Source organism: Oculina patagonica, chromosome 14 (genome assembly GCF_052425735.1).
Source record: "Oculina patagonica isolate OP01 chromosome 14, crgOcupat, whole genome shotgun sequence".
In the NCBI taxonomy this organism is placed as follows: Eukaryota; Metazoa; Cnidaria; class Anthozoa; order Scleractinia; family Oculinidae; genus Oculina; species Oculina patagonica.
In genome coordinates, this window is record NC_135771.1 from 606753 (window position 1) to 621695 (window position 14943).

General features: G+C 40.5%; 1 protein-coding gene across 1 annotated transcript in view; it reads left to right on the top strand.

Moving 5' to 3' along the window:
• The first annotated feature begins 2139 nt into the window (after window positions 1–2139).
• LOC144637395 (uncharacterized) overlaps window positions 2140–14943 on the top strand; it is a 58858-nt gene continuing 46054 nt past the window's right edge. The window contains 16 exon segments of the mRNA XM_078496460.1: window positions 2140–2632; window positions 4026–4385; window positions 5367–5519; window positions 6502–6592; window positions 7063–7298; window positions 7862–8187; window positions 8416–8554; window positions 8978–9060; window positions 9062–9289; window positions 9861–9999; window positions 10408–10733; window positions 11947–12085; window positions 12351–12676; window positions 13274–13412; window positions 14108–14433; window positions 14512–14650. Of these exon segments, the coding sequence (XP_078352586.1) occupies window positions 2569–2632; window positions 4026–4385; window positions 5367–5519; window positions 6502–6592; window positions 7063–7298; window positions 7862–8187; window positions 8416–8554; window positions 8978–9060; window positions 9062–9289; window positions 9861–9999; window positions 10408–10733; window positions 11947–12085; window positions 12351–12676; window positions 13274–13412; window positions 14108–14433; window positions 14512–14650 (3214 nt within the window). The 5' untranslated portion in view covers window positions 2140–2568.

A 14943-nucleotide genomic window follows, 5' to 3' on the forward strand; every position in this document is an offset into this window, starting at 1 on the left:
GTGCTATTGTTTTAAAAGAATATCTGTAGTGGGATTTTGCAGAGTTGCAAAGAGACATTCCCAGATCTTTACGTGTGGAGAAAATGGAGAGGATCTGGGTATAACCTGGGTAAGACCTATCATTGACATTAAGGGGGACTTTGGTAGTTAACTGCACTGTTGCTAGGAAACCCATAATTTATATATACAATGTACATGTACAACTAATATTTTACAGATTAACTGTTTGGATTTGTTGCATTGGAGGGCTCTAACATTTTTAAGTAAAGAAACATCTTTGGTACTGTAGAACATGTCAACAACAGCAGCAAAAAACAACAACAACAAAACTTAACTGGCTTACATTTTCACAATAACAATTTTTGTTCAGAAAACGTAAAGTTCTTAAAGACGCATACTTACACATGTTCTTGAAAATATATTTTTGTGTTTGTTAACAGTAATCCCCTGCAGACAATGATGAAAGGTCGAGATTCAATCGCGTCCAACCCCGTTGGGACTGCCACCAGTTACGCACGTGCACTGTTGATATCGGGTGATTGTCCTCATTTATCCATTCATCAAAGCATGTGGTATAACCCTAACATGAATTATACCTCAGTCATGTTAGCAGTTACACGGCGCGCGAAAACATAAGAAAGCGAAAACTACCAATCTCGAAATAGCGCGCTTAGCAACGACGGTAGTTATAAATGAAAACACTACACAGCGTCATTGCTAATCGTTTCAATGGAAGGGCCGCAAAAGAATGTCCGATCCATGGTTTATACTGTGCTTGCCCTCACATTTGTCTTAAGGGTTTGGAAATCTTATGCCTGCATCGCAAAGTTGTACTTGATGGTGAATGAGGTCTTGGGCTTTCTAAGCAATCTCCCTCCCCAAAGGTACCAAAAAACTAAGAATTGAATTAATATTTGTATATTTCTTCGTGCGCAGCCCTAAACGAGACCATTATGGCTAAAAACATTTGGCGTTTTGCCCGGAACACCCTAAGCGAAATCAAAACCCTGAAATTAACACCCCTAAGCGAGACGACGAGCATCCTCGCCTCTTTCATATGCGAATCCCCCCGCCGGGGGAGCCTGCTTTTGAGCCTGCGTTGGTTCAGACCGGCGCTTATCAGTCTGTTTTCCGTGAAGCGACCAGGAGTATTTTCTTCTCCCCCTTGGATGGATGGGTTATCCTCCAGTATTTACCACCTGGGTGGAGAGAAGCATTGTGAGATTGTCCACGACACAATCACCCCGACAAGGGCTCGAACCCTGATCGCTCGATCCAAACTCCATAATACCGAACTTTACCGAGGGTCTCAATGGGGTTAACCGTTAGCCGTAAAACAGCCAAAAATTCAACCGTTAGGCGTAAAAATTGGAAAATTTTAACCGTTAGCCGTAAATTTTGTTAACCGTAAAAAATCGATCAGTAATTATAAATAAAACAGAATTGATCACTTCATCGTCCAAGAATGGCATAAAACCTAAAATATGTTTTTCATTAATGGAAATTAATTTTTAACTTTTAAAGACAATGGAAATTAATATTTAACTTCTGTTAACCGTAATGGAAATAAATTAACCGTTAGCCGTAAAAAAGCCAAAATTTTAACCGTTAACCGTAAAAGGCACCACCCCATTGAGACCCTCTTTACCGGCTCAGTACCACAAAATGTCACACAGTGTGTGTCTACCAGGTAATCTACTGATACCATTGTGAGCTTTGATCACCTGGGAGAATTTCTTAACATTTTGCGTCATTTGAGCGGTGCTTTAAAAAGCTCTTCCAAGAAAAAAAGATTTCCAACACAAATTCAAGCATATTCATGTGCAGGAATGAGAGGTGTTCAGATTGCGACGATTTCTGAAAAAAAAAAACAGGAAAAGAAAACCGGAAGAACAACTGAACGTGAACAAAATCTTATTTTTGTTTTGTTTTTTTCTGGTTGTGTTTTACCGGATGTCTTCTGTTTCCCGGTTTTGTTTTAGGCGGCATGGCGAGCTCAATAACAGCTAAAATTTCAGAAAAATCAAAGATCACGTAATTACTTTAACAAAAAATGACCGGAAAAAGGAAAAATTACGGGCCCCGCCTTCATCGGTAAAATACTACAATAAACTGTGCCAAAGTAAATACGTTCTTCTGTTGTGTTTTTCCCAGATACACACTGCTTTACTAATACTATACTAAGCTATGATGTACAGTGTAGCTGCATTTTAAGTACAGTGAATAATTTGTCAGTCTGATTTAGTCTGCATTCAGCTGGTTGATCAACTTTTTAAAACACAGACGGAGAGCAGAAATAGTTGCTTTCAAGATCAAAGGAAGTCCTTAAGCGTCCGGTATGAGAAGTTCCTCTTGGCGAGTGTCCATTACGCCCGGGCCATTATGGAGTTATCACGCACGTTTTGACCTCAGCTGTCATGTCACGTCATCAAGTATCTTGGCTGAATATCCAGACTATCTAGTCTATCAGTATATAACATTTACTCGACTCGGATACCATTTTAGTTGCTTGTTCCTTTGAGGAAGATTTTGTTCTTTAAGCCTTCCGGGGGTGTCTTCGAAGAGGCGATGGTGCTGCTGCAATGGAAAGCTGTAAGCCTGCTTACCCTGCTCTATGCTTTAGAATTGCCAGGTAAGAGACTGCACCGCGTTATTCTTCCCAAATTATTATTTTGTCAGCAGAGTAATAATTTTACCTTTCAAAATGCTTTACTTGAAAAGCTCTATCGCAAATTGTCTTCCTATCTCAGAATTCGGAAGAAAGAAATAAGGGCGAAAAGAAGATACATGTAGCCTGCAGATTTCCAGACCTAAACGGGAAAATTCTTAATACAATGATCCTCTTGTCCATGACTAAACTGGGCAAATTGGCGCGCACTTCTTAGACTGCGTGAGAAGAAACCACTTCACCTCTTGGGCTCGCATGCAAAGTTTCACAACGAATGATATGGGATCATATAAGCGAATGGTTCAATTTTAAAAGTCCCTTTCCTGAGTTGAGAAAGCGAGCGTTGTAACGTTGGAATTAAGCTTTTGCACGCATGGAAAGATGTAGATGGCATGTCCCAATCTGACGCAATGAATCGCGAAATGTTCGACGGCGGCATTCAAGTGTCATTCTAAACCGATGGAAGGTCAGACTGGGGAGAATCGAGAAACCAAGGGGTGGGTGTGGGGGTGATTGGGTTTACCAAAAGGCGAGGTGAAGTTTTTCTTTATGCCAGTTTGTTTCACTTTCACTGGTAGTGTCGAAAACGACGCACTCGAAAACAAAAGCTTGATCATGAGGCAAAGACGTTCGCAGCCGTTCGCTTTACGTTTCCAGTGTGGTAGTAGACCCCAGTGCATGCTTCGCGCTCTCTTTGGCGCTTCGCGTTCTGTGAGCTCGACTTGTAAGCAAGTCTACATGAAGCAACGAAGCTTCCAGAAAACAAAAAACCCAAAACAAACACAAAACACCCGGATCTTGAAAACACAATGGAAAAAAGGACGCCAGTTGAAGGACAACTGCTTAGAAGTACTGTCTCTTTATCACCGGGCAATTTCGATTGTTTTTTTTATTCCTATTCTTACGAAATCGGGTTTTCATTCGTTTTTCGTATTGATGATCAGACGGTGAGTTATCAGCTCCTTTCGGTTTAATATATAGCTCTAACTTTTTTACGGGATGGGGTTGCTAACCCTATGCCCAACCCTCCTCCTTTATCCGGGCTTGGGACCGGCAAGATAGGACCAAAGGTCCCACCCTGGCGGAGTTACAATGAGCTACAATGTTATGCAGCAAATCTTAATTCCGGACCAATCTTAAAATAAACTAGGTTGTACTCATTCTTTTTTGTTATTAAAGGATACCCCTGTGAAATCCTTGTATTTTTTCATATTTATATATTATTTATTTATTTATTCAGCTATTTATTATTATTTTCTTGTAATGTTTTGTAATACCGACAATGTAGTGTAATATAATGGTACTACCTTGTGCTCATTCTTAATTCGTATTTTTTTACCGCTATTCTTTCATTTAGTATGCAATGGATGTAACGAAACTCTGCATGCAGACAGAGGTGGCTTCCATTCTCCCAACTATCCACAAAAGTACCCGGATAATCAGTACTGTTCCTGGAGGATCACGGTTAGTCCATCTCATCAAGTGTACTTGATGTTCACCAGCTTCAGTTTACAAGCTAAAAACAACACGGACAGTGTTTATGTGTACGATGGAGACGACATCAGAGGGGAAGCGTTGGGAGTGTTTTATGGCGGTCACCCTCCCCCCAAGGAAGGAATATATTCCTCGTCAAACAGCTTGCTTGTGATATTCAAATCAGATAAGAATAGCTCTTACCCTGGTTTCCAGGCGATTTACCATTCTGTTAATTGTTCTGGTAAGTAAATTCTTAATGTGTAGTCTTTTAAGTGAAATTTATAGAACATAGTGTTAATTGTAAATTTTTGTGTAATTATATTTTAAACACAAAATTTAATACAGTTGCGTCCACATCATCTAGTCGATTTGTAATTTTTTTTTTTAAATTGTGCGCGTATGTGCTCCTTAGCGCTAAAAGGACGGATGATGATGAGGCACTGTATTGTTATCTCTTTGCAAAGGGTTTGGTCCATTTTTGACAAATTTCTGACACCTCTTTTACAACTTCTGTTTCAATTGACCAATCAAATCAGTGCAAGAAGTGAGGGAGGCAGAGTTAACAATTGTTTCATCGAGGGGTGAGCGTGGAACTAGGAGGTCTCGGGATCCAGTCCCAGACCGGAACAACACTCAGGGTCTTAAAATAACTGAAGAGAATATGCTGTCTTTGCAATGACATCTGCAATTGCTTAAATAATCTAGGTCTTCTCGGAAAAGGAGGATATTAAGCCGTAGTCCCCGTCTCCTGCATCTTTAGTGTTAGATTCAGCAGGGGACGTTAAAGAATCCACACACGTATCGTAAAGAGTAGGTACGGCACGGAATTCCCGATGTTGTGGTCTGGTCTTTGCCCGTTGTACCGTTGTAATGTTAGAATTCTCGGAGATATTATAGCTATATAAGCTACTTTACAATCCGAGGGTAAATAAAGTATTCACATTCAAATATTCACATTGAATGATAAGGATGTCACGAGTAGGAGTAATAGAAAAGGTAAGGAAAATGAGCTTGCGAAAAAGGCTAAAATAATTATCCTGTACAGCCAGGAGTTCGGATTTGGTATGTGCTCGAGAGATAACTCTGAGCATTTCGCGTCCACCGGGTTTGTATTGATTTCATCTAGCGATCGGCTCTAGTCAAGTAAAGAGAGCTTTCATATTTCATATAGTGTATGATTAGAGTTTATTAAATTTGAGGTAACTTTTTTGTTTTCTTGTAGCGTCCTTTCTGAACATTTACATTCGAAGCGAAGGTTGCGATGATCCAGGAATGACCGCTGGGACATGTGGTGTTGCTTACATCATCGTGAATGGAAAAGATCATTCGCTTCATAAGCGGGGTCATAATGTTGTCATTGTTGATGCTAAAACAGGTACGTAAAGTCGTGGGCATGCTTTCTGTGCAGATTTTTTTTGGCTAATTGTAATGCCTTGACCGTATACAAGGGCCTGAATGGCAGTTCCATAGGAAAGACGGCTAATTTAAGATGTAACCATTCATGTGACCATTTACTTAGGACCGTGTGTGTAGATCGTACGGTGTCTTTTTGACTATTGATTCAGTGAAAAGACACCATTCAGGTCTCATGAATGTGCTGTAAAATTAAATACCAATACAGAATAAGCATTTTGTAATTTTGTTAAAGTCGAACCTATTAAATGCGGACACCAAAGGAACAGGGGATAGGCGCATACGGCGTCGTATTACATAGGTAGAGTTTATATGAATTTTGGTTTCTCTCAGACCAAGTGAACTGTCCGTAACAGGGAGGTGTCCGTATTAAAGAGTGCAGGCTGTACACAAAAGGCGTTCTATAGTTTATTAAATACAGAATGAGACCGACTGATAACATCAATTAACTCAGGGTTTGTTTTACAAGTCGGATATAGCATTCGCGTCCGCGATCTGTTTGCGTATTTACAATGGCGAGTCATTGCAAAAATGCTTGATGGGAAAAGCCAAGTTTTGTCTGACAGTAAGCACGGAAATTATAAGACAACTGTAGGTTCGGATTATGATTTGTGCCGCTTTCAAATGTGTTGAAAGAGCACACACCCTTTAGAATTTCTTTGAAGGCAGTAACAACAAGGGTTTGTAATTTTGACTGTCTGGTAGCCATTTCACAGCCCCAGGGTTAAAGTGAAGAAAGCTTGTCGGTAATTCCTCTTGCAATCAACACACGTTGTCCCTCCATTTAACTGCACTGCAAGATAGTACGTAATAAATCTGACTTGGAGGCAAATAAATTCATATCACGTAAAAACTCTCTTTAAAGCGTGTTAAGCTTACTAAGAATTGTAGCAGATCGACGTTTGGTCTGACTGGTGTACTGATATTTTGTTTTCCTGATACAGGAGCAGTGCTGGGGTCCAAAGGTTTTGACACGCATCGAGATCGTTCTGTTGGTGTCGCTTTAGGAAACTATCTTAACGCCATAAATGGAAAGTATGTACAGAAACAATAATGGATGTTGATTCCATTGTTGGTGTTGTTGTTGTTGATGATCATGTTGTTAATAATAATGATGATGATGATGATGATGGTGATATTTAGGCTTCTTGGCATATATTTTTCAAAGAAGGATTGAACGAAATATATATTGGTTACGATTATCTGATTGATTTTGTTCTTTGTGAAAAGGCAACAGTTTGGGTGTTAATAAATCGAATACAAATGTAGGAAAAACAGTGACTTTGTATTAAATAAAAAAAGTTATTACTGAAAGTACAACAAAGGCATTTTGTTTCCGTTGTTTGATGTTGTATTTGGATTTCTTGGCATACATTTTTAGAGGAAAATTTAACAAAATGTGTAAGTATTGTTTGTTAATTTTGTTTTATGTTTGTGAAAAGGTAACCTTTTGGGCGTTAATTAATCGAAATTAATATTCTATATTCTATTTCTATTTCTCACAGTAAAATCGTTCTAGTTGCCACTCAAGACGAGGCGTCAAAGTACGCGTCACCAGCTTTTCCTGCTCTCAAGAGACTGGGCGCTAAGGATCCCATTCTATCAGAATTTCGAGGCTCATTTGCTCTTGTTGGCTACGCACAATCAAACAAGCCATATTGGATAACACAAGAACAACACGCGAGATACAAAGGACCCAGTGAGATCTCTTTACGAATTCTACTCCAAAGCCGTCAATCACGTAAGAATTTCAGAATTACACATGTTTGATTATAACAGTGGCGGTGGTTGTGGTCAGAAGGCAGCAGCGTCAGCAATAGAATAACAAATAGCAGCAATGGTATATTAGTAACCGTAACAGTTGTAGAAGTAGCAGTGGCAGTGACATGTCAGTGACCGTGTCAGAAGTAGTAGTAGTAGTAACAGTAGCGGTGGTCGTGGTCGTGGCCGTGGTCGTGGTGGTGGTGGTGGTGGTGGTGGTAGCAGTAGTAGTAGTGGTAGTGGTAGTGGTAGTGGTAGTGGTAGTGGTAGTGGTAGTGGTAGTGGTAGTGGTAGTGGTAGTGGTAGTGGTAGTGGTAGTGGTAGTGGTAGTGGTAGTGGTAGTAGTAGTGGTAGTGGTAGTGGTGGTGGTGGTGGTGGTGGTGGTGGTGGTATCTGTATTTCTACTAATGGAGTTGAAAAAAAATCAGGAGCCAATGGGATCCAATTTCATGGCCTTTGCGATTCGGTTGCAAACGCTCAGGAGCGGTAAAGAGTAGTAATGACAGTAGCAAATGCACTGACTATCATGATCTTCTTTTAAAGCACCTCTTGGAATGGAGAGTGGTGAGATCTCTGATGCCCAAATAAGGGCATCGTCACACTGGGATGTCAATCACGCCGCAAGACAGGCGAGGCTACACTTCAAACAACAGGGAAGCAAGCAGGGAGGATGGTCATCACGTGCAAATGATCTTAATCAATGGCTTCTGGTGGATATCGGTAGTTATACCACAGTGACAGGTGTCGCGACTCAGGGGAGGAATTCAGTCAGATGGCCACAGTGGGTAACCAAATTCAAACTACAGTATAGCGTCGATGGAGTGATCTTCCAATTCTACCAGGACCCTGCAGGGAACAATTCAGCAAAGGTATTCCGTAAAGATACGAAAATAAGCTGCAGTTATAGCAGTGTTTCCCGTTCCGGTCTATCCTTCGAGGTTTTATTAGGATCGCATTTCTTAATAATTTTATCCTGCTCTTGTTTTTGAATGTTCATAGACATCTGCGATATCCTCGCAATACAGAGTTTGATTCGCAGAATCGCTTTAAAATGCAAAGTATTGTTTTCACAGTAACCTTGCTGTCTTTATGGTTAGGTGTTCACGGGTAATCAAGACAGTGACACAGTTGTGTATAACAAATTGAGCCCACCAATCACAGCACGCTATATCCGGTTGAGGCCAGTGGCGTGGAATAACCATATATCAATGAGAATGGAGCTTTATGGTTGTCAAGGTATTATTATATTATATGTACCGCTAAGGCGTCGGTTGTTTAAAGGATAGATAGCTCTATCCAACGGATAAATCCCTATCCAATGGATACCAAAGTTTGTTAATTTGTCAACAATTATATACTGAATGGCAATTTTTCCGAGGAAAAGCGTTAACCACCCTTTGAATGAATGGGCCCAGTTGAATTGACCAATAACCAGTCGGCAGCGTAGTTGATTTTTACCGATAAATTTCCCACCGGATAGTAATTTGTCAGATCATAGAACAAAAGGGCCCATGCTGAGTTCTGATGATTGAAACGGTAGAGTTTTCATTTGTACGTTGTGTAAAATCCATCTTCTTCTTAACAATTGAGTCTTAAGAGCGGATAGCTAATGTTCGGAAAATTGCTTACAGCTTATTTGCTTTCTTTCTCTGAATTCAGGTTGCATGGAACCCATTGGCATGGAAAGTGGAGTGACATCTGATGCCCAAATAACCGCCTCGTCGCAACAAGATGAGCATCAAGTCCCCAGCAGGGGCCAGGTTGAATAACTGGGGCTGGACTGCTGGAAGTGACGATCTTAGACAATGGCTTCAGGTGGATATGGGTAGTTTTACCCGAGTGACGCGTGTTTCAACTCAAGGCGTCTCACGCTGGTCAACTGGGTCCTGGGTAACCAGATACAGGTTACAGTATAGTGATGAGGGATTCATCTTCCATTTCTATCAGGAACCAGGCGACACCTCTGCTAAGGTAAACTCAGATTTCCAAAGTTACACGATTAACTGAATACGTTATTTTTTTGTAAGTACAACGTAAGACATCGTTACTTCATTTCGTCATGCTGACGTATGAACTTTGGTGGTATTCGCAAGGGTTTTTTTTAGGAGAAGTAAGTGTCCGTATTTTAGTGTGTCTTCAGAAATGGACCAAAAATAAAACGGTTTTCCTGACGGACGGGTACTCCTGCAACGTAGTAGAAGTAATTCTATAAAGTCGCAAGTAGTTGGATTCTCCCTTGTGACTTGTACAGTTACTTCGGCCATTACGTACCTTAAGCTTCTAAGGATAATAATTCGTTGCTTGGTACAGGTTAGCGTGTTAAATTGTCTGAATTAAAAATTACTTCCGTTAGAGTTATTCCGCAACACGAGCACAGCACAGCTTTCGGGCTTTTCTTTCTAAATTGTCTTTCCATTATCTGTATCCAGCTTGTACAACTTGTCTCCAGGGCCTTGCAAATGTTGAAATGTAATTTCGTGTCGCTTTCCAACTCCAACTGAGGCCTAAGAATTGTCTTTCTTTTCTCTGTTTTAATTTTAAGGTGTTCACTGGAAATCAAGACCGTGGCACTGTTGTTTACAATAGACTAAGCCAGCCAATCACAACACGCTATATCCGGATATTTCCTGTACAGTGGCACATTCATGTTTCAATGAGGATAGAGATTTACGGTTGTCCAGGTAGTTACGGTTAATTTTTATGGAATGTTACAAAGACGTAAAAGGATAAACATTCTCATCAACAAGCTTGTCCAACACTAGCGGACTTTACGGGTTTGATAGCAGCTAGAAAACGTGCTTTGGAATGCCTTGTTTCAGTTGAAGTTCAATTTTGACGAAGGATGGCGAAAGAGAAGGAGGAGGAGGAGGAGGAGGAGGAGGAGGAGGAGGAACTCGAAGATGAGCCAAAACCTTTATGGGAAGTGATGGTGATCTAGTACGTTTTTCTAAAGATTTTTACAACTGTGTTGGAGAAAGTTCGGCAACGGTGTTGTTGCTCATTCATTTTCTGAAAGCCCAGCTGTTGTAAAAGACTTGGTAATATTGACATTCGGTCAGTTAACGTTCTTCTTTATACTTCTACTACAGGTTGTATAGCACCTCTTGGCATGGAAAGTAAATCAATATCTGATGACCAGTTACGCGCCTCTTCACAACTGGGAAGCAACTACTCGGCAGTACAGGCCAGGTTGCATTTCAAAGCAGATGGAAACAAGGCTGGAGGCTGGTCAGCTCTTAGTAATAATCTTTACCAATGGCTTCAGGTTGATCTTGGTAGTTACACCCGAGTGACACGTGTGGCGACGCAAGGAAGAAATGCATACGATGAGTGGGTGACCAAATACAGGCTGCAGTACAGCGATGATGGAGTCACCTTCCAATTTTGCAAGGATGTTGGTGATAGTTCAGCAAAGGTATCTGCACGTTAACGCAAGTACCGTTTAAATGTTTTTAAACAAAGTTGTGGTGGAATATGATATAAATAGCACTCGAAAAATACACAATTGCAAATTAAACAGTGTTTTGTTTCTTAACAGGGCGGAGGGGGGGAGTCGGCACTTGTCTTTGAAGACATAGCAGTGCCTGGAAATGGTGCGAGTCCATGTTAATCAAGCCGTTGCTAAGAAAGACGCCAAATAAAAGTTTTGTTTTCTCAGAACGATTTAAATATTAATGTCTGTGTGCGTGTGAAATGCGAATAGTGGCGGTGTTTGCGTTTGATGTTTTACGCCGCTGAGATGTTTTTGGCATTTTTAGCCAGATCTCTCACCTGATGTTTCACGTCTCTGAGAATGTTTTGGCGGCGTGGAATAACAAGAGAAAAATTTGTCACGGTTGAAATTTAACAACCAAAAAATGGTAAATAATTTCAAAATCTAAGCAAATGAAAGATCATCGCAGTAATGTACTCAACTTAAGCAGTTGAGAAAAGAAAGCCTGAAAAACATTAGGTTGAAAAGCTCTTTTGGAGGGTTGGGTTGTTCCCCTTAACCTAATTTTTTTGGCTTTTTTTTTAATTTTTATTTAAATAAACGTATTTTTATTTACTTAAAATTATCCGCAGTACAAATATATGAATTTCTTATACTCATTTCATAACTTCAGAATCATTGAAGTTATTTTTAATTAGTATAACTCGCAAGCCTTACTTTTGCCAGACTGGTCACCGTTATCACCGTTTATTGTTTTGATGTCCGGCAAAGTTGAAAGGAGCAATCAAAATGCAAATAGCTATAGCTATAGCTATAGCTATAGCTATAGTGTTTTGTGCACGGTCAAGACCAAAACATGCGAGCTAAACAATGAACTTTGTTAAGCTAATCACTATGCCCTTAGTAACCATTCGATAGCCTTTGCACAGCTCGGTTGCCCGGCACCACTATGACCACTTTTTGAGTCGTGTAACAAAGGAAGTTTCTTCCCCCCACCCCTGTTTCTTAAGAAAAAGTTGAGCTGCGTTGGCGGGTTAATGAAACGCTTAGCTGACTATCAACTTGAAGTTTATCAGGGCATGAGGAGCCACATAGGTCAGGTTTCCATAGATTAATCTACTAGAAATCTCGCGGAGGAACTGAAACTAGTGCACCACTTAAATAATTAACGCTTTGTGCATTATGTTGTTTAAAGGTGTTCGAGGGGAATCAAGACAGCGATACTGTTGTGTACAACAAACTGAGACAGCCAATCATAACACGTTACATCCGAGTTTTACCAACACACTGGAAAAATCGTATTTCAATGAGAATAGAGCTCTTTGGTTGTCCAGGTATTTGGCAACGATTCTTCTTTCCGATATAACTTAAGAGAAGCATTGAATCTGGTCAAATGTAGTCTGACATTGTCTGCATACAGGCTCTCATGTTTGCATTTCGCAAACAACAAAGAAATTTCATTAATGTTGTTGTCAAGTCTAACCAACACTATGATGATGCTATGATGATGCTAGCTTAGTTAACTTACATGCTTGAACTTTCTCCTTTAATGCATGTTCTCGCAGGTTATCTTATTTTGTGCTTGTGAATTCAACTCAGATTGCATAGCACCTGTTGGGATGGAGAGTGGATCAATCTATGATACTCAAATAAGCGCGTCTTCACAGCAAGGCGACAACCTTGGGCCACAACGAGGCAGGTTGAATATGAAGATCAGTGGAATCAAGCAAGGAGGGTGGGCGCCTCTCAAAAGTGATCTTAACCAATGGCTTCAGGTGAATCTTGGCAGTTACATTCGTGCGACGCGTGTGGCTACTCAGGGAAGAGACGGATACGACCAGTGGGTCACCAAGTACAGATTACAGTACAGAGCTGACGGAGTGACTTTGAAGTTTTACCAGGAACTGCATGAACGTTCAGCCAAGGTATGATCATCGCATTATCCGGCCACCAACTAGTCTAGGTTGAAGAAAAATGCATCGCGAAGTTGACAATAAATTTTTTGTTTCCAAACAGCAATATTTTCGCTTCAGTATGCTCCCTTTGAAGTTTTTGTTAAAAATATCTTCCGACCAAAAGAATAAATCCACAGTTTTATATGGAAACTTGCGATGCCTTGTTGATAATAACATGAAGTTGAACTCCCAAGGTGAGACATCGGGTGGTTTTCGTCAATCTTCGTGGACTCTTTTAAGCCTGTAGTCGTCTCCGGCCCTCAGCCTAACCTGGCGGGAGACGAAAAAAAATGCTGATCTTCAAATTTTAGTTGCATTGCAAGACATGATGAATCTTGTTTCTCATTTTTTTACTCCTTGTAGAGTAAGGGCGGTCCAAGCAAGACTCCATCCATCTTACCTCCTCCTCCCAAGCTTGATACCATCGTGTGTGGAGGAGGATTATCATTTGGAGGGGGGCTGGGGAAGAGAAAGAGACCACCACTGTTGTGGCACAGTGGGTTGTGTCCGAGTACACTTGTAATAACAACTCCTCTAACTGATTGCTTTCCTGTTTGTTACGTTAAGGTGTTTGATGGCAATGACGACAGTGACACAGTTGTTTACAAAATTTTGAACCCGTCATTCACTGCACGTTACATCCGGATAGTGCCAGTAGAATGGCACAATTACATCGCAATGAGATTAGAGATCTACGGTTGTCAAGGTAATTTTCAGTGATTTCCAAGATAAAACAAAAACGTGAAAAGAAAAGTGCTGTGAATATGCGTTACTGGGGACACACCAATTATAAAAGTTGCTTCATTGCAAAATTTTAATTAATTTTTCTGTTGTACAAAGTAACTTTCAAATTCCATGAAAATTATGGAAACCGCAAAATAACAGATTCCTTGTTGGAAAAGATACCAACAAAGTTAAAAACAGACCGAAAGTAAAAAAAGGTTGGTAAGGAACGAGGAAGATTAAGACGAATTACGAACGACAATTTTTTAAACGAACAATGAAAAACAGTCTGTGAAAGAGCAATGTGCAACAAGTCTTGGTCTGACAACTAGCGAACTGTACTCATTATTAATTTGCTAAAATCAATGGAAATCGAGTGATAAGGATGCTGACATTGCAAGTTCAAGACCTTTACCCTTTTCACAGATGGACCTGCTCTAATACATTTCCTCTGCTTTGCATTGCAAACAGCTATGACACCAGGGATCTTTGAACATATACCGTGATACCCTTTAATTGGTATATTTGAATTAGCTGACTATGGTGTCCAAAATGCGGGGGACTCTATGGAAAGTAGATGGCCCGTCATTAAGGCCGTATCGTAGAGTTTACATACACTCTAATCATTCAGTTTCATTTATTGTCAAAATGCCTAATTTCTTTGTTCGATCACTACAGGCTGCATTGCACCTCTTGGTATGGAAAATGGAGCAATCTCCGATGCCCAACTAACCGCGTCTTCGCAATGGGATGATAACCATGGCCCAGCACGTGCCAGGTTGAATACTAAATTGACTGGACTCCAAAGAGGAGGCTGGTCATCTCGTAAAAATGATCTTAACCAATGGCTTCAGGTGGACCTTGGTAGTTATACTACAGTGACACGTTTGGCAACCCAGGGAAGGAATGGGCTCGACCAGTGGGTGACCAAGTTCAGACTACAGTACAGTAATGATGGAGTGACTTTTCATTTTTATCAAGAACCAGGGGACAGTTCAGCAAAGGTATTTTTGCTCTGTCAGCTTTTCTCTTAGCTAGTGGGAAAAATACTGATCAGCAACTGTATGCGACTATTTGTCTAGGTATTTGATGGAAATCAAGACTCCGACACCATCGCATACAATGCATTGAGCCAGCCAATCACAGCACGCTATATCCGTGTAAGGCCAGTGGCGTGGAATAATCATATATCAATGCGAATGGAACTCTATGGCTGTCCAGGTATCTTGAAATTGTTTCTTTAATTGTTATTTAAAAATCAGACTACATGCGTTTAAACTAAATTAAACTATCAGCTCATAGTTGGCGAGGGGCGAGTCAGCAAGCAAAGTCGATAGAAACCGAAAACAAGCAGTCTTACTCCTTTGGTATGACCTACGCACGCTACGAGGGCATTCCATCGAGGTTGACCAACCAATCAGATTGAGCCACTATGCTAATTTTATATTTAACATATTACATGTTCTGGAAACTACTGTGTAGATCACGCTAGCACCAACAAACAAAACGAAGGA